This window comes from Corvus moneduloides, chromosome 7 (assembly GCF_009650955.1).
Source record: "Corvus moneduloides isolate bCorMon1 chromosome 7, bCorMon1.pri, whole genome shotgun sequence".
Lineage (NCBI taxonomy): Eukaryota > Metazoa > Chordata > Aves > Passeriformes > Corvidae > Corvus > Corvus moneduloides.
This window is the reverse complement of record NC_045482.1, coordinates 12484123-12506507: the sequence shown is the minus strand read 5'-3', so window position 1 is coordinate 12506507 and position 22385 is coordinate 12484123. Positions and strand designations below refer to the sequence as shown.

The window sequence follows — 22385 nt, the reverse complement described above, 5'->3', positions numbered from 1 at the left end:
GAAGCTAATGCCCTCTGTCAGGAGCTGGAGCCACGGAGCAGCCTGTGCACAGCCCTCTCTGCCATTCTGGCTCCCTGCAAGGAGCCTTTAGCATGACAAGACAGGGAAAGCAGGAGATCAACACAGCCAACGTGAAAATAAACATTTGAAAAAGCACAGGGACATAGACAAGTAGACCATCCACAAAACATAAACAGTGTTTCCATTTCGCTTGGCAATGACTTCAATGTACACTATCTTGCCTAATTCAGTCAGAACTCTTTGTTGAGGAGAGTTACCTAAACAAAATCCACAAGTCTTTAAAGGAGAAATGCCTTCACAGTGGTGTAGTCTTAACTCCCACTGAAATGTTAAAATTTCCAGCACCCAGCGTTAGAATTTTTGAGGAATAGCTGTTGAAGCCTATTACTACTACTACACCATCAGAAAGCCTGTCAGTCTACAATGACACCCAAAAGTGCACTGATACATCAATCTGCCTTCCAGAGAGCTCCTACTATTTTTCAAATTATTTGTGTTGCTAAGTAGCAGTGTAGGGTTTGTTTAGAATGATGATATTGCATGCATGCATGTATTACACTTCATATTGCAGCATGTGAATAAAGACATAAAAATTACAGCACCCTTGTCTATTATCCACTTTGCCTTGAGACGAGGCAAAACAATTCCTTATCTGCTACCTTTTTTATTTACAATCCAGCTTTCCACTAATGTGTACTGAAAGAGTACCATTCTGAGGAGCCTTATCTACATTTACCTTGTGTCTATAAGGCATTCACAATAAAGCCCCAACGTACACTGTCACAAAAGATATCTGCTAATGAAGACATTGAATTTATTATCCAACAGTATAAAAGTCTGACAGTACTCAGCATTCCCAGTAAATGGAAAAAGTATCTCTACTATATTTGTATTACCCAGAGATATTTGCAGATCTTTAAACTCTTAGAAGTGTATAAAACGCAAGCAAGTAATTTCCAGCTGAGATGCAAATTGGTGCCTCAGGAACTGCACATGATACAAGACTGTGAATCACTTATTTACTTAATCACTTATTGGTTAACTTAAAATGCACGTTTTCACTATTACTGATGGTGGCAAAACCAGCGATTATGCTACACAAAATTTGTGTTTCCTTTCTTAATTTTAGATCTCAAATATGAATAAAATAGTCACTGTGGAGTACAAGAAATAAGCAGGATACTTCAAGGATGACAAAAATGCAGATCAGACAATTGTATCAAACGAGTAAGCTAGAAGTTATGCTCACAGCTACTTGAGGAATTGAAATCTCTAAGGACTCAAGAAAAATATGTTTAGCCCTCTGAAACAAGGTGCAAATATAGCTCTAGCACTTCACAAACACACTATATTGCAACATCAAGATACAGAAAAAAGTCCCACCTTGCATCTAAAAAACCCCTTTTTAGATTCCAGCATATTGTAAACAGAGCTTTGCAAAGATGCTTGCTCTTGGACCTCCAGGTCATAACACACTACTAATCCCTGCAGTTACCTTCCCTATCAAGTGTGGTCCAACAGGAGTTTGACAAAGCAATAAGGAATGTAATCGTAAAAGGGGGAAAAAAAAAAAAAAAAAGAGGGTTTGGTTTTTGGGGGTTTTTTGGTAAAAATAATATTTGAAATGTCTCTGCTTTTTCAAACAAACACGTTTGCTCTTTTAACATGGTTTTCAGTATTTTGTGGGTTTGGTGCATAGCAGAAATTTAAAAACATTTCCAAAACATTTCAATGTCAGTGCAAGTAAAACACTTCAATTTCATCTTCCTGATTAAATGTTTCTGTAAGAGAAAAAATTTACACAGTTTTCTGCCTAAGGAGGTTTTGCTTTCACAGCTAACATTTCATATGCAAGACTCCAATTTCACATCAAAGCTTTACTTTTAAATTCAGTAAAGATTCAAATTTAATCTCAGGAGACTATGATGTCTTAGAAGTTAAAACAGTAAGTGCTGCTACCAACAATCTTTAAGAGATTCTGCTTTTGATAGATTCAATTTTAATGGGAAACTGAACTGAAGTTACTCAACAAGCATTACTGGTTATCTTGAGAGACTTGCAAAGCATTCCACTGATTCTACAGAACTTAAGACTTTCACTTGAATTTCTAAATAACCTTCTATTGCAATTGCTTTAATACTGTGCTTCCTGCAATAACTTTCACTTCTTCTCCCCTACAGTAATCCACAATACCGTCACTTCTCCCTCAGTTGCAACACAAGACATAGCCTTAATTAGTTCACGTTTCCAAACCTTATCACTACGCATTTGTAGCAATGTGGACCCAGTGTCACAGCCCCCTCAGCAGTTAATTAATTTCCTGTAACCAAATAAACAGCAAAAAAACCCTCACTAAGCACTAAATTTCAGAAAGAAAGGCAACTGAAGTTTCATGAAAATACATTTGTCAACATATGGCTAAAAATCCAAATATTTCATCATGAAGCCAGTATACTAAAGAATTGTTTTTAAAAAGCCCTACTTTTTATTTTTCCCCTCTATTAGCTGCACCACATACAATCTCTTTTAAGAGAGACACAGGCTAAGAAACCTCCACGCACATTTGCTTCTATCTCCTTCAGCAGTTCAGCAACTTCATTTTCTATAGCGCCCTAAAGTAACTTCCTCAGAGGCACAGTATCATCCTCTTGCATCAAATGCTTAACTGTCTCAAAGTAAGCTTCTTTTTTCAAGAAATATTAAGGCCCTTAATTACTGTCTTAATACCTATTCCCCCACCTTATAACAGTTAAGGTACATTAATGACATAGAATACCTTGTCTCTTCACTGAAGGAAGAGGTGCCTGAGTCCCTGTCATTTCAAGGGTACAAGTCTTATCTTATTCCCTGTGTAGATTAGTCCCACCTTCATCTTTTAAAACTCAAGATCTGCCACCTTGCAAAGGTTTGTAATTTCCCCTTTACATCTAAATCACCTGAAAACAAAAGGAATAATGCACATAAAGGAAAAATCTTATTTACAGAGTGATTTTTTAGATTAGGCAGATCAGAAATTAAAGACCAGATTAAATATTAGCAACAAACTTAGCTGAAGTAAATGCATTTCAATTATAAATTAATATCAGATGCTACTCTCCGGAAAAAGCAGTTCAAGACAACTGAGAGTGAGCAGAGTTGCAACTTTCCAAAATTAGTCTGACATGATCTAATTCAGCTTCAGTGGGAGTTAGATTGGGCCACATGCTCGCAGCTCCATGAGCCTAACTGCTGCCTCTCAAAAACAACAGTTACATGAAAACTGTCTTTTTACTACCATAACTAACCTGTCCCAGTCACATACATTAGTAATTACTTTTTTTTTTTTAAATGGTAGTTTTTGTCAAAGTTTCCACACAATTCCATGAGCACTTCAAGACAGACTTTTACATACATATTTTATATACATAGCAAGAAGGCTGGCAAAGAAAGGCAAGGATGTTATACTGGAAAGATAAGCTTGTCTACCAGCGTTCTGGAGTAACTTCCTTCACTGTGTGAGGTTGTCTCTTCATATCCACAACACAGTGCTCTTATTTAACAAAAGTTTCCTAAATCCTCTAAAAATTGCAGCCACAATTTGCTGTTATGAAATGAAAACCCTATATAATTATCAACCACATGTACCAGTAACTGCTCAACTGTTGCTGCCAGGGATTTTTTCCATGTATCACACAAATACATTTTTGTATGACAGGTGATGTATTCTTAACACTCGGTTGCTGCTACATTATAATACTTGCAGTGCCAGGAAGCAGCCTTGAGGGAAAAAATAATTAAAAATTGCTCTTTCATCTTGATGTTATTTTAACGTGAATGTTTCATTACAGCAATATATCTATGACCAACAAGGGAGATCATTTAAGTCTTTAGCTACTTAATTTCTATTTAACTGGCTATTATGAATGATTGAGGACCTAATGAATTTGTCTTCAAAACAGTCTCAGAATTTAAGAAGCATTCTGTAGTCACGAGATGCAGATATTTAGCAAGTCTCAAACTAAATATTTGACAAAGCCAATGAAGTGAACACATCTCAAAACACTGACCCAGGAAGCCATAGTTGGCCCTTTTTAGATTGGGTTAAGGGGTATATGAGTATACTGGCTGATGTTAAGATGGAATATTTTTGGTCAATTTTTTGTGAAAATATAAGATGAAAGAATACTGAATCTATCCATGAGCAATTTATCACAGAAGTAGAAAGTATATCTTTCCTCAAAAGTGCAAGTTAAAGATTGAGGATGAGTGGTTGTTTCTGAACTTCTGCATTTGAGTAGCTCCAAACTCTGCAGGCAAATCTTGAGATCAGCAATAAACACCATTCTCCAACCACTACTTCTCCTGGCATCAGGAAACAGCTATCTTAATCTCTGCATTTTTAATACCTCCAGACCGTGGGTTCTAGACTATAACCCATCCTACAGCATTTGCAAAATTCTAGCTGGAGGGATTATCAACCAACAGCTACTCAAATCTGCCTGGATTATCTTTAAAATAGAAGAGATGAATATTATGAGTACTCAGATGTATGATTGTTTTAAATTACCAGCTGCACATTAAGAAGCAGTTAAGGATTAAATTTAAGGCTTCAAGAACCTGTTTGTCCTCAATCTTATCTTTCATTTTTATAGAAGTTTTTTTACAAGACAGGATGAATTACATGTATTTATACCCTGATCAAATATGAATTAAAAAAAAAAAAAAGCAGCAAGCTGTTCTGTTCTACACAGATATAGTTGCGAGACAAATGTTTTGACGTTCTAAAAACAACAGTGACATTATCTTAAATATTACACTTAATTTTTCTAATTGCTATATGTTATGACAATGATAATTTGATATATCTAACATGTATTAAGATCTTAACTTACTTTTTGTCTTCTTGAATCATTTGTAGTCTAGCTACGTCTTTCAACACACCACTGTTAAGTATCACAGAAAAATTGCAACCAAAAGATTGTGTAAAGTAATTGTTTTATTCCTCCATTATTTTTCTGGATGGATTTAGCTCAAGGGCCTAACAGTATTCTGCTGTTTCTACAGATCCTTAATATAGCTTCAAGGAAACATCTTTAAAAGAATAACTGCAATTTTCCTTAAAAATTGAGCTTTAAATTGATTAGGGTCATCAGCAAGGTCTTCAGATTCCATTCAACTAGAGTTGAATTTCTACTTGTCATTCCAGGAACTTTTTATTCTGTATTTATACTGGAAATGAGAAGAAAAACTTTTACAAATACTTAGTTAATTGTTGGCTGAATTCATCAAGCTTCACATAATTGTACACTAGTCACCTTCACTTCAAAATTTCCAGGATCATAAGCACAGTTCTAGGAGGTCACATACCTTACTCTGGGCCATTCAAGAACTATTTATCAAAAATTTAGATGAAAAATAGTGCTCTTACAGTTCACAGGTGAAAAAGATGAAATAACCTTCTGCAGATTTCCCATGTAACTATGATATGTTCAGTTTAATAATCTAAAAGGTATGGTAACACAGATTCCCACAGGCTGTGCAGCTAACCCTACTAATGCCCTTACAGCATTCTGACAACTGTAACAGAAAGGCTGGAAGAGTGCCCAAGAAAGGTATCTAGTAGCTAATACAAAGCTTCCCAACAATTCTATAAAAATCAACTTTGCCAAGCAAGAATTCTGTACTTAATGTTGAGGTGCCAAAATATAATCTTACATCACCAAAATGGGTTCTGGAAGAAGCTGAGAGACCATGAACACTCCACCACTTGGAATGGGGTCAGTAACATTGCAGGGGTCTGTGTGTTACAGCCTCCCTGCTTTTTCACCCCTCCAGCTTCCTTGAATATCCTGTACCTCCACGGTGCTACCAGTGTGCTGGATAAACAGGCAGGAGCAGCCCCATCTCTGTCGGATGCAGCAATGGTAAAGCTCACAAAGAAAACACCCGAGTGCCAAATGAGGCCATCCTTGCTGCTGGAATGGCCCACACCTCCATCTCTTAACCCAGACAAAGCAGACAGACAACTGTGCTTGGAAGCAACCTACTTTGCTTATGCTTATGCCTAAAGCCAAATTTGCCTATTATGAAAATGGAAGGTGACACAGTAACACAAAACAGTTTAAGTCAGTAGAAATGCACGCTGCAGCACTCAATTACAGCTGGGTGAATTAAGGACTGTGTTACAGATTTAATTCCACACACCCCCCCTTGCTTTGCAAGTCAAGATAGATCTTTCAGTATTAAAAATTTCATTTAAAATTATTTGAAGATTTTATCACTCAGCAACTGAATTAATTTAGCTTGTAATTTTTATCCTTGGAGAAGAACAAGCACAAGTCATTTTGTAGGAGCCTGGTCTTCCTGTTTTGGGGGGACAGAAAGGAACAAGGAATTATCTTTACACCTGTTTTTCCTCCTGTCTAATTTCCCTGCACAACACTAACTCCAGTCACATTTAGGGAGCCCAACCTTATGACTCTTACCAAAGTCAAGCAGAGTCTGTTCTGCACTGTACAGTGCTGAGACACTGATTCCAAATGGTGATTGTTTATTGGTTTTACAAACAGTACTGTCAACCAAAAGGCAGCAATGTTTCACCAACTTTCTCTACCCATTCATATTGTACATCCTTCCCAGGTTAAAGACTGCTGTTTTTTAGCATGCCAAGCCCTCATTTTGATCAAACTTCCTTACAAATACTAGACCCTACAGCCATTTTTGAAAGCACCAGTGATTAAAGTATCAGTATCTTCAAACTGATTCAAATACTGTCATTCCTAAATGCAAACTATTCTTTTTGCATTCTACAGCTGTAAATGCTATCCAATTAGACATCTTCATTTCACAAAATACTTTCCATTGATGAAGAACTCTTGACACACAGAACAGTTGTGCCTCCATTTACATACCTAACTTTATTCAACTTCCCTTTCACAATTCGTATTTAGAAAAGGCTATCCAAATGTTTAGATTAGGCCACTAACTCAGCTTCTTTACAGGCTCTTAACTTTTGGAACACAGCATAACAGCATGCCTGATAGTTACAATCTTGTTTCTGTCATAACACATTAAGGGGTCTGATCCCTTGATTTGGATCCACATGTTAGGTTGATTTTATAATAAATAACTTAACAGAAACTTAACAGTGCTCAAACCAGTACTCTTTGAACATTATGTCAGAGTTAACCCTTACCAGAGATATGCAAAAGAAAGAAGTCAGATTTCAGAGACTGTTGGAGAGAATCTCAGCAGTCTGATACAAGACCGGTTCTACCACTCAAAACTACCTGTGATTCATGACTGAACAGACAGGCCAGACTTTCCAAAGGTACCATGGTGTTAATGAAACCATTGGACTGTTTTCAACAGAAGTCATGAATTCTTCTGAATACCTCCCCAGGCTTACGAAGTTGGGCATCCAAATATCGAAACACACAAGATTAGAGACCATTTTGGAAAACAGAAATCTGCATTCAGCAGTTGCCTATACAAATAGTCCTCTTGTAAGCATTTAGCTCGTTCTTTGTGGAGCAATGTGGAATATTCCTAACTTCATAAGGGAAAGTTCTGTTCTGTTTCCCATCACTGTGACATAAAAATAGAAAGGTCACAGATTTCACATTTAACAGTACCACAAAAGAAGGCTCTTTCCCTAAAATCTTTACACCATGAAATGACAGAGATGACTTACTGTAAGGTGTTGTATCAGTAGGGTCAGGAGGTGGGAAGTTTTCTGTGAAGTTGACATTACACAAGTCCGTACTACAGCAGCAGAAGCGGTATGTTCCATTCTGAATCAAGGAAGGGGTGGTTGTAACTATACACTCTTCAAAGTGACACTCCTGGGGGTCTCCTATATGAGACCAACAACCTGTAAAAAGAAGCAAATTACAGATTTTTTTTTTTTAAAGTAAGCATAAAATTAATTCTACTGACTGGATAAACACACCTACAGAAATCAAGACATTACCCAATTAAACATTACAGAGTGGGGTAAAAACAGTTACCATAATTTGCTTGTCTGACTTTACTACCACCTTTTAAACCAAAACCTGAAGAACTTCTTTTAGAACTCCCCATAGCCAAGGAGAAGAAAATGTGGGCAGGGATGAAGGCCAACATCAGAGGTGTCCAGCTGCTGCCTTAATATGATAAAACCTGAATTCCTGAGCCTTCTCAGAAGAAGTATGCCATTCCCCATCTCTCTGATACCACAGACCATACCAGTCCACAGTCTAGATGAATTGTGACTGAGTCCCTTCCTTAGGCCACGAGACTGCATCTATAGTATGATGCTTCTTGCATAATTTTCAAAATTCTGCCCTTCCTCATTGTCAACATCACTGGACTTTTCTACAGGATCACAACTTATTGCCTGGTTAATACTAGGCCCTTTGTCCCTGCAGCAACTGTTCCTTCCCAAGTATGGCCTACAGCAGTTAAATGTCATTTATCCACAAATACCTGGAAGGGAAAGAGGCAGCAGTGGGGCAGAGGTGAGCAGTCAGACTGCTCCTTTCAGCAGATTGCCAGATCGAACAGGAATCATGAACTACAACTCCACAGGCTGTTTGTAAATACCAGCTGCATTTTCATTCAGCCTTATACTACATTAACTTGCATCAAAGTAAAAAAGAGCACAGTTCCTGAGAATGGTAATCAAAACATGTCTCCAGAAACAGCAAGGCCCTTCACCTCTCCTACCTTCACTCTCCCCACAGAACAGCAATGAATTACAGTACTGATATGTGAACTATAGCTGCAAGTTCCTTTGTAAACAAACATCCAATCAATAGGAATATACACTTTTTACTTAATAAGACACTTACTGTTAAATTTATCATTACATCAATACATATACTGAAATTCAAGCCATCTTCCTCTGGATGTCCTAAGTAACAAGAAATTTGAATGCTTTTCCTTTCAATTGTGCATTGATGTCTTTGGTCTCTTTCAGAAGTCATTAATTTCTAACAAACTTTCTGTTCACATTTAAAATTGTTAAATGGGAAGTTTAAAATTATGCATTTGTACAATGTGCAAGAAGTCTAGTTTTGCAGCTGTGTAGCTTTGTATCAGCTGCCTAGATCAGAAAGAAGTGAAGTAAGTAGCAGAACTACAAAACAAAACTAAAGTGCTACATACCTTGTTTTACAAGATGTATGTCTCCTTCTCGTGTTTTTTCCCAAAGCCCATAGCAGGTACTACCTTTCATGCACAAAATTGTGCCATTCTCCTGGGAGATTCGGCTCTCGCTGATTCCATGGTCCTGCTGATATGGGTCTTTAAATGCACACAGCCGCTCCTCACTCTGTGTAGCTTTAGCCAAAGAAAGAAAAATAATTTTTGTCAGTGATACATTCTTTAAACTGTGCTCCCACAGTCAGAAATAAAAATGAGGTCTATCCTGACGTTTCTTTCACACAGAGGGCAAAAACACCTTGGCAGATGTCAGAAGGTGCATGTGCCAATGTTTGAAGTTCAAAGGTGCAAAATAAAACTTTCATTGCATAGTCTGCCATCATCTGCATCGCTCGTCCTCGACCCTCAGTTACAACACTGTTTGCAGTTTTCTTCAATGACCGCATGTGCTACTTGTTTCCAGATCCTAAACCAAGATGATCTTTTTCAGATTGCCATCCAACTCAGTGCCTACCAAATCCAGAGGGTTATTTCCACTTTCTGCTATTGACCTATCTCTTTTTTCTCTCCATGTTACTCAGCCTTTGCACTGCTACTTACTGCTTTTTGCTCAGCAGCTGATCGGTTTGAGCTCTTTCACACGACTACACTAATGACCAACCACAACAATACTAACAACAGAGTAAAACCCATATTATTGACCAGCAGCTCTGGGAAACACTGCCTGTAAACAGGAGCAATGCAGCACATAAAGCCTCCCTGCAAAATGCCCAGCAGGAACACCATAAAATGTACAAGAAGAGTTCAAAAATACTCCCTTACTACCTGAAAAAGTTTTTGTGGGTTTTTTTCATTAAGACAAAACCAAAGCCACCCACAAAAAGTATACTGATTTTTACACAATTATTTCATCGCCAAACTCCAAAAATGTAGTACCCTAACTCATTAATGTTTTAACTGCCTCTGTCATCTTTTCTCTAGGAAGAGTAAGAACAGTCAAACAACAAATTCTTCAGAAAGACATCAAGTTTAAGACAAATAAATCCTACATTTGTAATGACTCTATTTAGAATATTTTCATTCTTCTGGTACTGATTTTATAAAATGCATGGAAAGCTAGATGTGCACTTAGATACTATTCAGAAGTACAAGTCAGCAAATATCCAATCACAGTAAGAATTTGTACTACATATTTCAACAACTAGATTTCATCCAGTTCTTCAACTCCCATCAAAGCACTGGCAGCAAAAACATGCAAGATGAAGTAGATTGGTCTTTTGGGAAAGACAGATTTTGAACTTAAAGTAAAATTAAAGCATATGTAACTGTAAATTATTAAAGGTACTGTATAAAATATCTCCTCACAGATGATTTATTTATTTGATCATTCTTCAGCACTGGCCCCAAGGAAGCCATGTTTTAGCAAGGCAGACCTACTGCAAAAACATTGCTTCACTGTGTCACCAGTGCGGGTGACTGGGTAAGAAAAAGAAAAACCAGGAGACTTGGATACATGTGTCTCACTTTTAAGGGTGTTACTATTCATTAAGGAGTCAAAATTTGTAATTCTTTTACGCTGAGACAACTATAAATTGCTGCAGTATTCAGGCCAGCATTCTGTCAGTGTTTCCCAGTTTATTCTGTGGCAGCAGTAACTAAAATAGCACAACTTAGCTGATTTTTCTACTGGTCTGGTAGGGCATGTGTGATCAGTTGAGCTTCATGTCGGCTCAGTGGGGGTAAAACTCTCAGCTAAGGAGACAGGAACTTCTTAAGCCAGTGTAATTCAATCACTTACAGCTCCACACTCTCCAAGAACTGGGCTGGCAGTCTGTACTGCTCACCCACCTCTCTGAACTCTGGTCAGTGCACTATTAACACTTTACATCTAGTACTACAGTTTTGCAATGATAAATACATTTATTAGGAAGCAGCGACTTACTTGATATTCAGAAAGTTAGTTGCCTATATTTCATATCCATTTTTTTTTTTAAATCTCCATGAGCAGAGTTAGTCAAGTTACTGAGTACAAAAAGGTCACACATTAACAGCCAGCACATGCTGCCTCCAGCAGAACTTGCCAGTTGCGCGCTGTAGTTTTATTCTCAGAACAGCTGAGTATGCCAGGCGTGAAGCATCTGTCCTGCAGTCTCTGCTCCATGACATGGGACTGGCCAAGAAACAATGTATGAAAGGACAGGACCCCACTGCCATAAGGGAACTGGATCTGACTAACTTTTTGAAAATTCAAAGAATAAAAAACTATCACAGAATTACAGTTTTCAAGACAGAACGGGACAGGAGTATACAGCCTTGTGAAGTGGGACGTATCTGCTCTGAGGGACAGTACAAAGCTTTTAAAACCTGTTGCATATGATAGGTGAGTGGGGCTAAGGCCATCCAAGAAGTGGTTGTTTACAAAGTACTCAAATTGCTGCAAGATAAGCCCTTTCATAACTTGCCTTTACTGTGAAAAATAAATTTATAAGAACAGAATTTATGGAACAGTCACACAGATCTGGTTTCCTTATTAAAAGAAAAGTAATTCCAGGAAAGTCCACTTTAATAATACCTCAATAGGTTAAAAAAAAAAAAAAATCTTTTAACCTATGAACTAATTACAAGAAGAAAAAAGACCAAAACAAACCAAAACCTTTACAGTTTGCCTTGGACTCAGAAAACATAACAGTATGTATCATGTCTGTGCTCCACAGACTCAGACAGTTTGTACTGCTTATTTTTCAGGTCTCTCAATCTTTCTATAAAACTCTTAGATCAAGAATAAGAATATGAGAAGATACTCGAAAAAAGAGAAGTTGTTAACTGTCATGCTAGATGCTGTCCAACCATACGTGTACTACAGAAAATAAAAGTAACTACCAAAGGCTTTTCTGATTTAAAAAGATTGTACTGCCCTATAAGAATACCTGCAGAGGGGAGGACGGAGCAAGCACGAGAAAATACAACACACAGAGCTGGCAACCTAAGTGTCTATCAATTTTCTTGCTACGTAATAAAAATACAAGTTAACTTGACACAATTTAATGTCAGATGATCTCAGTGGGAAACTTTTCCAACAAAAAATAGTTTACTCATCCAACAACTAGAGTTTTCATGCTGATCACTGCACATTCCTGCTTCGATTATAACTTGGAGAAGCACGGCCCCTGTGGGAGCAGTACCCACTGCAATACTCTGCTGACCCCTGCCCCTTCCCTGATGGCACAGAACATCTGGAAAACAGGGGACATGGAACAAAAGCTACTTTATTTTTCTCTATGGCCTCTTTATGTTCATTGTTGAAGTTGTAATGCCGAAGAAAATTGGGTAGGGCATTCAGATGTACAGAAACCATCTTGAAGAACAAAAGAATAGATGAACTGCTTCAGTTACTGTACACGACTTCAGTCCATTCCTGCTCTGGGATGTCCTTCTTCCAGACAGTGGAAACTAGTCAGGTTTAAAAGCTTTTAATACTGGAGTACTTCTAGGTCAGGTCTTGAAAGAAGTCTCTACCTAGGTGAATATGCTATATGCCTTAAAACTTGCCCAAAAGAAGTACTACAAAATACTACTACAAAAAACACACAGAAGTTCTGGAGTGCCTCTTTAAAAGTTGACCTATTTCAAGAGAAATCTTACTCTTCAAAGTAAAATACCGTTGCTCATTTGGATTTACACATGTTCCACATGGATGACATTGTTTGTCAGTTTTCAGTCATCATGGGAGCCAACAGGTATGCAGGGTTCATTCAGCATTCAGAGCTGAAACAAATCTCCCTGTCCTTTGGGAGCTGTGCACCTGCAACGTTGGAGGGCAGCTACTAACACTCTCTGTAGCAGCTTAGCTGGAAGCAATTCCAAAGCTCCTTCTCCATGCTTGGAGATATTAAAAAACCATCTGGATATGGTCCCAGGCAGCTGGCTCTAGGTGACCTTGCCTCAGCAAGGAGTTGGACAAGATGACCTTCAGAGGTCCCTCTCAACCTCAATGATTCTGCAATTCTTGCACGTCTCCAAGTACTCAGTGTGCAGCAACAGGACACAAAAATTATTTCTCAGCTGGGCTACCTGCTCTTTTTCGTCTCCAAGGCAGGCGAGATGATAGGGTAAGACTACAACTACTGGATTCTCTTGTTTGTCTTCAGCTCATATAGATCCAAACCCAAGGAAATACCTTAATGTTAAGATCTTCATTAAACAACAAGAGCAATTAAAATAAATAACTTATCCTATGAAGATTAAGGCTCCTGAACTGCTCTATTTGATATATCCAGTTCATTTGCTACCTGCTAGAAACATGAAGGGCAAAGTCCCTGCAGACATGTGTGCTCACCAGATACTACAGATCCATAAGCAGTTCACTGTACAACGCCTTAGAGATTTCACAGACCCAGGATGCACCAGCAGTGTATCCTCAAATCAGCAAAATGCAGAAGCCATTTACAGATCAAGCTATGAAGTGTATCTGCCCAGACATGAAATGTCCCAGCATACAAACCCAACCAAGACTTCGCACCAAAGTAAGTGGCAGCACAGGTTTCACAGGACATCTGCTGTATGGCTGAAGTCATCCTTTAAAACCCTGAATTTACCTTTATAAGGCAAATTTCATAATAAACTCTGTTTGTTCATCACATAGAACTCATTAGACATTCAGATCTTTTCTAATTAACCCTTTAATGAAAGAGCATGAGAGATTTTGAAACAAATAAATGGCAACTGAATGCCTACATGTCATACACCACTGAAAAACTTGCTACTGCAGACAACTTTAGGAGCAACAGATAGGCTGACACTGAGGAGGTCAAAAAGTAAAACTTAAACAACAAATTATGAATGATTTATAATGAAATGTCAATTTTCCATTCCTCCTGTATTTGTGTACCAGACAAACTATGTCAAAATAATTCAATAGAACTAATAAAATTAACTCAAGCTTCTGTTCTCTCATCCTGCAGAGATTTCTAACAAAGACAAGAGGGGAAGGCACCATTCCCAGAAGTTCTACCAAGGGAAAAACCAACAAGAGCACAGCAAGCTCTTCAATTCCCCATCATAAACCAGAAAAGAAACCAAACCTCAAAATGAGTTCTGTTGCTCTCCAGTCCCATTTTACACCTCTATTTATACAAAATGCACTTCTGTATAGTTTCAGAAATGAACATGAGTGGCATTAGAATTGAATATGGGTGCTCCAAGCAGTCATCTAAGAAACAGTAGATGTTCTCAGCTTTCCTGCTCGGCTGCCACTACCGGTGAGTCTGATCATCACACGCACTTGTAACAGACTTCACTTGAATCAGATTGTGAAACTTATTGTCCTATTCCAAGAGGAGAACAGATAAACAGACTACATTAAACTACTTTCCTTAAATCACAAAGGAACTGGGAATTGTCCGTAGTTTCCCAAGTCCATCCTGTGGCTCACACTTACTGCCACAGTGCTCTGGGGGCATAGAGTTCATCCCCATGCCACTATACAGCCTCAAGAAAGAGGATCAGGGCTTCAGGAATTTCCTTTTGGCATATGGCTCAGGTTTTTATGTGATTTACCAGCTTAGAATTACTCAGTTCTACCATCAACAAAAAAAAATCTGAACATTATCACGGGAAAAATGCTATATAGATATTTTCACTATTTTCTCCCTGTAATCATGCTGCTATTTCCAGCTGCTCAGAAACAGAGAACTGATTCACACTGATAAGGGCTCTTCAGATAATTCTGTCTGTTCACTACAAAAACACCCTGAGATGTTTACTATTTGAATATTTGCCTTTTCTCCCTCACTAAAGGTATTTCTGAACAGCAAAGATCAGAAGAAAATTGTAAGTGCATCAAGTGCATCTACTGTGTCAGAAATGCTGTATGTGGCTAATACCCAATTTATCCATACTAGGATGAGTTTAAACAAATGAGTATGTCGCTATTGTTTTTAATATAGTAATTCCTTCACGATCACTGTGTGTTCTAGGAAAACAACTACTGAAAACAATAAAAGAGAAATACCAAAAGTTACAGGAATCCAACTGCAAATCCTTAGAACATGAGTCATGTTTTCACTAATAGCATCGGAAGTCAGCTCCATTAGTCCTTAACTGATGCTTCCTGACCTTGCATCTATTCAATGCAGTACATAGAATTCACATCAAGTGAAAAGTGAGGGGGAAAAGAAGAAAACAAAAGACTCAAATGTTAATTGAATGCTACTCCATGGTCTAATCATTGGGATTAAAGACAAATAAATAAACCACTTGCCACTTTATGATTAATGCCAGGCAAAACATTTTGTGACTCAACAGTCACAAATACAAGAATCTGAGATAAGTCTGAAGACAAACCTGCATGCAATCGACAAGAACAGACCTGCTGGCATCACAGACCACACACAGGGGTACCATGCTGGTAAATTACACCAGCTGCCTTTAAGTCCATAGAGGTGACGACTTGAAAAAAAAGGCAAAAAATTAAGAAGGTTTCCAAGCATTCGTTTGCCTGTAAAGGGATTTCTTTAAATACAAGCCACCACACATTCAACTGGGAATCTCAGTACGCTGCAACAGATTTATTTTCAAAGACTGGCGTTTTTTCTGTAATTTGTCCTTTCAATTAGTGAGATTTTCATCAGAACAGCCATAGACACAAAACCTGTTTCATTTTGGCCCTGTCAGCTTTCTGTGGAGTTCTTTTATTTGCACAATAGGGGGAAACATCATTGCCCTTGAGACAGGGTTATGAGATAGTTTGCATTATGAAGACACATGCTATTATAAGGAAGGTGTACATCAGGAGGCTCCTTTGAGTGTGTATTTTCAAATACTGATAGCTGAATTCTGGTGTGATGTACAGAGAAACAGAATCTCGAAAAAATCATCATTTAGCAAAAATTCTAATGTTGCTCTTCTTATATTTTTCTCCTCAGAGGCTTTAATTACAAATATTTCTAAATGTGTATCCACTTACATTAAAATATATCATAAGCAGATGTCTTTTGAAGGAAGTCATGCTTCTCCAGACAGACCACCCTCAATACCAACTTAGAGTAGGAGGAAAAAAAGCTAAACTACTGATAATCTTCCATGTATTTACACTTCCAGTATTCTGCTTTGTAGCATTTTTGACCAACTGCACAGCAGGGATCTGCACTGAGTGGTCACAAAAACAAATAAATTGTCTGCCTAAGGATTAGGCATGAGGGCATGAAAGTCTAAACCAACCCGAAATGGCCTGGAGACTTTCTGAGCAAGAGGTCAGGAGCAGCCCAGTGTAACACAAAGCCAGGGAATGTTTAGTCGGGCAGGCTGCACAGCCTATTGCTTTACAGCAAACTTCCATATCAGTAGTCCTCCAGACGGGCTCCAAAACACAAGCACTGGACTAATATTTTAAAGACATGAAGATGAAATAATGGAAATTTGCACAAGAGAATACAGCAGAACTTCTAGGAAGGAGGCAGGAAAGTAAAGAAAAATGCTTCAGAAATTTACATCTGTGGTACAGTTAGATATTTTCCTCTCCTCCTAAGAAAAAGAGGGGAAATAAAGACCATCACAATCATTAACTATTTTACAGGACATAATATGTACCTCAAGATATACTGTAAATATATTTTGACAATAAACCCTTTACAGTTTATACTCAGTGTTAAAATCTGGAATAATCTGTTCACAATACTGCATGTCCTTAGCCTTCATTGATGAAAATTAGTTTGGTTTTGTCAGCTTTTGATGACTAAGATCACAGTTTCAAATTCTGGCAATTACATAGAGCCAAGAAGTGCCAAAAGTGAGAAGTAGTGCCAGAACTAAAATGAATGCTAGTACTGATACTCATTTTGAAGTGATTGACTGCACAGGCAGATGACAAAATAACTTCTGTTCATTACAAGGTCCTTTGCCCTCCAAACAGACTAGAAAATTCAAGTGTCTTTCTTCTGTACATGGATATACGTGATCTTTCCTTCTCCTCAATCTAGCCTTCAAGCAAGTAAATAAATTTGAAATCTGTTTTCTTTCCTTGCTCACTTTCTAACACAGTGTTGTGGGTTGATCAAGGCTACCAGCACTGATGGAGACATCAGCCTTTTCCTGTTTTCTTCAACAGTCCTTGGGTATCTTGGTGTTTCAGCTTCATTCTGAAGAATCAGCAGTCTGCTAGCACTAAATAAGTGCAACAGAGCCAGATTACATGGCAGCTGTATCGAGCCATGCTGTGCACCGGGTTCACACTTTGCTTCCCACTCAGGCATTGTTGCCTCAGACTGCTTTGGTACATAGTCTATGGCTTCCACTGGGCCCCACCTAGGACCAGCTGACCCTCCTGGCACAGCCTCACTGCCCCTGGCTACCAACACATGGCCCTCTTGCAGCCTTACATTAGTATTATACACCTCTGCCCAGATGCTTCCACCATACCAGGAATTTCACTAGCTGGAATTAATGTAAATAGAGATGTATGGAGAGGCCAAAAAGTAAATCATCAACTCAAATTCTGTACTGAAGGCCTTGTTCTCCTTTTACCCAAATTTACTCTCAAAGGAAGTGTTGCCTTAGAAGAACCCAGCTTACGCAAGAGAAGCCATGCAGCAAAGAACCAGGATGGCAGAGATTTATTGCTAGCAGCTGACAAATTATGTAGTTGCCAAACACTGCCAGATTTTATGAAAAAATACCTGAGCTTACTGCCAATAAACCGTGTCATTGCCTCATTTCTACAACCTTCTAAATGTTTCTGAGGACCACCAGACCACCTTGCAGTGCAAACCTCACCCGAACCAGACATTACCATAGATGCAAAATTTTATCCATCTAGTATGAGCACAAGACACAGTGGCAAGAAAGCTAGCAACACCTGTGTTTTGGGTCAAAATTCAAGAATGTCAAGTGAATTTGAACAGTTAATACTGCTTTACATCAAGAGGCTGAGCATTTTTCAGCTGATAGGGGAAGAGATTTGAGCTGAATCTGTAATAAGGATATTGACTCAGCCAGGGTCAGAGAAGGACAAACTGCAGAATTAAACCCAAGTGTCCTGAAGTCTCAACTATGGCCATAACAAGTTGACCTCTGACTACCTTTACTGGGGCCACTAATCAGAGCTTCTCCCACCTTACAGTATCTCCTCCACAATGTATACAACTAAACAAGAAAAAGAACTACCTCTCACAGTGATTTGGCATTTTCCTTAACATTGTTGTACAGCTGTGTTCAGCAGGTACACAGTTAGGACATTTCTTTTTATTACATAAATCTGTCTAGTTGAGCAGGTTTCTTACTCCCATCTACGTCCCCCTCTGCTAAACTCCCACTGATTTTTAACAAGACAGAATTAAAACAAAAGACACATAACAAAAAGGTAGTGGAAAAAGGTTATCAATCTGACCAATATGAAATTCCTAAATATATCACCTGCTAGCTGCAAAAAAACCCCTCTGGTATGTTAAAAAAAACTGTAACAGTATCTTAGTTCAGTGATTACACAGGACTGATGACATTTTATCACACAACTTGGCACTTAAGAAACAGTTAAAGGCTTTACAGCAAGAGACTGCAGCAGGTTTCTTGGTGTTGTAAAAATAGTAAAATGTCATGGCATTTTAGCATTCACTTTGTTAAGCTTTAAAATACTCATCTTTGTCATCAGACTTCTTAGGGCCATTTTCAAAAACTTTGCATTTCATATTAAAGCAAAATCCAGTCAGTGTGCTCTATATGAAAACGCAAGGGTCCAAGCACGTTCAAAAAGTCTTCTGAAAAAGCTGTTAAGCTCAAATACTTGAAAGTAGAAGCAAATTAGCATAAAACATGATTAAACCATTAAATACCATAAAAGTGTCAAATCATAGAATATGTTTGACACTCACGTAAGGGAAAATCTAATCTAAACACATTAGTGGAGGACAGAGCATAAAAAAAACCTACCCTCAACTCCAAATGCTTGTCTTATTTTAAAATAATCTTAGAGCTTCCAAATAAAGTTGAAGATGACGATTTTCTGTAAGGATTCACATAGCAAAAAGCATCCCAGTGGCTTCAAATCACATTAACTGGTTTGCACCGTCTTCTTGTCTCAAGATGAAACAATTGCTTATTTTATGCCATGAGCAAACAGGAATTCCAGTCTTTATACACAGTTGAATCAGCTCAGAGAGAATCTACTCATGGACTCACAATGTAGAGCAAAAGAAAAATTTTCAACAAAAAGTATTTTGCAAGCCATCTTTAATGTATACCTTCCACTTTATTTAAGAATTAATCCAACGCACAGTAAAGGCCATTTAAACTCAGATTTCTGGAAAAGCACAGGGAAGGAAGTAGCTGGCCTTCACTGACTCGGCAGGATTTTAGACATCCAGCTTCTCAAGGTCTCCTGGAAAAATCCCAGTCTACATTTAGTCTGAAAGAGTGACTAAATTACAGGATTTAAACAAGTCTAGCCTTTTTCCAATTATTTTTTTATACATTTTTCACTTCCTAAATGACTGTGTCTCCATTCAAAGAAAAAATAAGTAAGTTCATGTTACTGTTTAGCAATTATGTCAGAATAGAAATCACCACAGCCTTAGTCACACATAATCTTTTCCAGTGGCCAGTGCCTATTCATGGAACTGAAAAAGCCTGAATTCTTTATCTTTGCCCTAGACTGGAGTTCAGGGATTTTTTTTCTGGGTATGAGTGTCTGGCTTTTGTTTATCTGGGCTGTCAAAGTAAAGTATCTGCATGGAATAACACAGGAAACTCTGCAGCAAAAGCAACAGTAAAGCAAACTAATGATGTGGTATTTATCCCCCAAACTCAGATGTAACAGACTTCCCACAGCAAAATTGCTTATTTCAGAGTCTGTTTTACATTCCCTCTAAAAAAGATCTGCTACTTGGTAATCCCCTAACACATCTCACTCACTTTTCTACCTAGCAGGGATGCCATTTTTACTGCAGATATTACTGAAACACTTTCTGGAGGACTTTTCAGTAGCTTACATCTGGAGAAAGATAGTACTCTTACAGCATATTACAAAAATTTTTCCTACAAACATTTTTAGGAAGCTTACACTACTGGCAATATGCTGAAACATTTGAGAACTGGCAAACACTCTGTGACCTGAAGCCATAAAGAAATTTAGCTCCAGAATCATAATCATATTTTGCCCTCAGACAGAAGCATAATCTATTTGGCTTTGAAATCTTAAACGCTGAAGAAAATGACAAGAGCAGCAAAAGGCAGAAACTAGCTTCTCCCCTGACATGCTTTATGAGGGTATGAAGCTTCTCACCTTTCCAGAACTCCTCACAGAATATATGTTTAAGCTCAAAAACATCACGAGTCTTTTTCTTCAAGACATTTATTAGTATGCCACAGAATACCCCACAAACCATTGTTATCTTGAGTCAAGAGCATGGTCAACATGACAGCTCCCCAGGCACCTTAACACGGCCAGTGCAAGGTGAAACCCAACTCACGCAGAGGACAGACTATTATCAAGGTCCAATAAGAGATTGTGGGCTGCTACAGGAACTTGGGACCTACTTCAAACACTCCTACTCTGTGTTCCTTAACTGAGAGCAGGAATGGAAAGAATTGTCAGCTAAAGGTATTTATGGTGTTTGTTGAACTGGTCAAAACCAGAAAATATTGACTTTTGCTTCTGTTAAGACTTCAAGGTTATCAGCCCATCGAACAGAGGTCACTGTTCATGTATTTCTTGATGTCACGGTGCTTAAATTGTTAAGAAATTTATGGGCACAGCGCTGAACTATTTAAAATCAACTCATACATTTTCTTTATGCATTTATTCTTTTCCATTTAAATCTTTGCTGTACCAAAACCAACTTCACTGGCTAGGAAGGTGATACAGGCAAACTTTTGCAGACTTTGTATAGTCAGAAGAAAATCAGTGTCTAGTCAAGACAAGCTCTTCATTAACTTCTGATCTCTACACTTAGGCAGTTAAAAAGGGCATGGTTGGTACATGCAGACAAGCCCAGATTACTGAACACACTTGTTTCAAGGACTGGCTTTCACGTACTCAAGTACAGTACGTCACACCAAGGAAACAAACTTCTGGGGACAAGGAAACAAAAACCAAAACATTTTAAACAGAAGAAGATTGTTTTTAGTTATCTTTGTTGACGCTAATGACAGGAAACATGGAAAAGGGCACTCCCAAAATAGACACTCAAGGAAAAGACTGTGATCAACTTGCTTAACATTTTGCATTGCACACCTGAGAATGATGGCTGGAGCTATGTTCAAAACACCATCTGAACTCCTCACCCTATATATATACCTCAGGCAGCACAGGCTAAAAGATCTCACAAGACACAGCAGTAGTGTGAGCAGAACACATCAGGTTCTTCAGGTCACAAGCCAGTCTAACCCACCAACCAGCTGCTGCAGGGGTGAGGACAGAGCCAGACTGTGCGGGGGCTTCCCCACACACACTGCAGCTCGCTACCACAGACACAGACAAGATCTGCATTTCAGTCCAGGAGAGTTTGAACCTTTTCTGATTCAGACCTACTTAAAGGGCAGGAAATAAGCACAAACAGCATCTTGGCATTTGGGACTAGTAAGGAAGGAACAACACCAAATCTCATAATGACAACCAAAAAAACCGCAAAAGCGTAGAGCCTTTACAATGGCAGAATTTACCAGTAAAGAGGTGGTTTCCTCTATGTTTTCACTTTTTTTGAAAGACTTTAGTCTTTCAACACCACAAGGTGTTATATACATTTATTACAGGGACATTGAACAAATATTACTTAGTTGATTTGGTGTCTTTTGAAATAAAACTATGATCAAACACTTTGTTAGCCAGTACTGAGAACATTTTCAGTTATGACTGCGGACATAGTTCAGTGGTGAACATGGAGATACTGGGTTAATGGTTAGACTTATTCATCTTAGAGGCCTTTTCCAACCTTAACAATCCTATGATTCTATGAACTGATAAATTTTTCTCTTTAATTTGAACTAGAAACATTAGAAAGCAATATAACTTGCGGCAAACATTTAAATAGCAGCTTTAAGTAAATTCAGATCAGGTTTGTTAACTCATGTACTTATTTCCTAGCAAACTGGCTCTAATTTATGAAAATTCAAGTGTAACACTGAAAAATACTCATGTTTGCACACGCATTAAGTTATGTTTCCTTATAAAAAATACACGGTTGTACAGAATACTGCATATTTTACATAATCCATATGTACTTACAAAGTAGGTTTTCTATTCTTTTTAACAG

At 38.2% G+C, this 22385-nt stretch overlaps 1 protein-coding gene across 2 annotated transcripts in view; it reads right to left on the bottom strand.

Moving 5' to 3' along the window:
• BMPR2 (bone morphogenetic protein receptor type 2) overlaps positions 1-22385 on the bottom strand; it is a 108181-nt gene that overhangs the window by 45444 nt on the left and 40352 nt on the right. For both annotated transcript variants that reach the window (XM_032115288.1, XM_032115287.1), the window contains exons 2-3: positions 9148-9321; positions 7694-7873 (exon numbers count right to left, since the gene is read on the bottom strand). In XM_032115288.1, coding sequence (XP_031971179.1) covers positions 7694-7873; positions 9148-9321 — 354 coding nt within the window. The remainder of the gene's footprint in view (positions 1-7693; positions 7874-9147; positions 9322-22385) is intronic.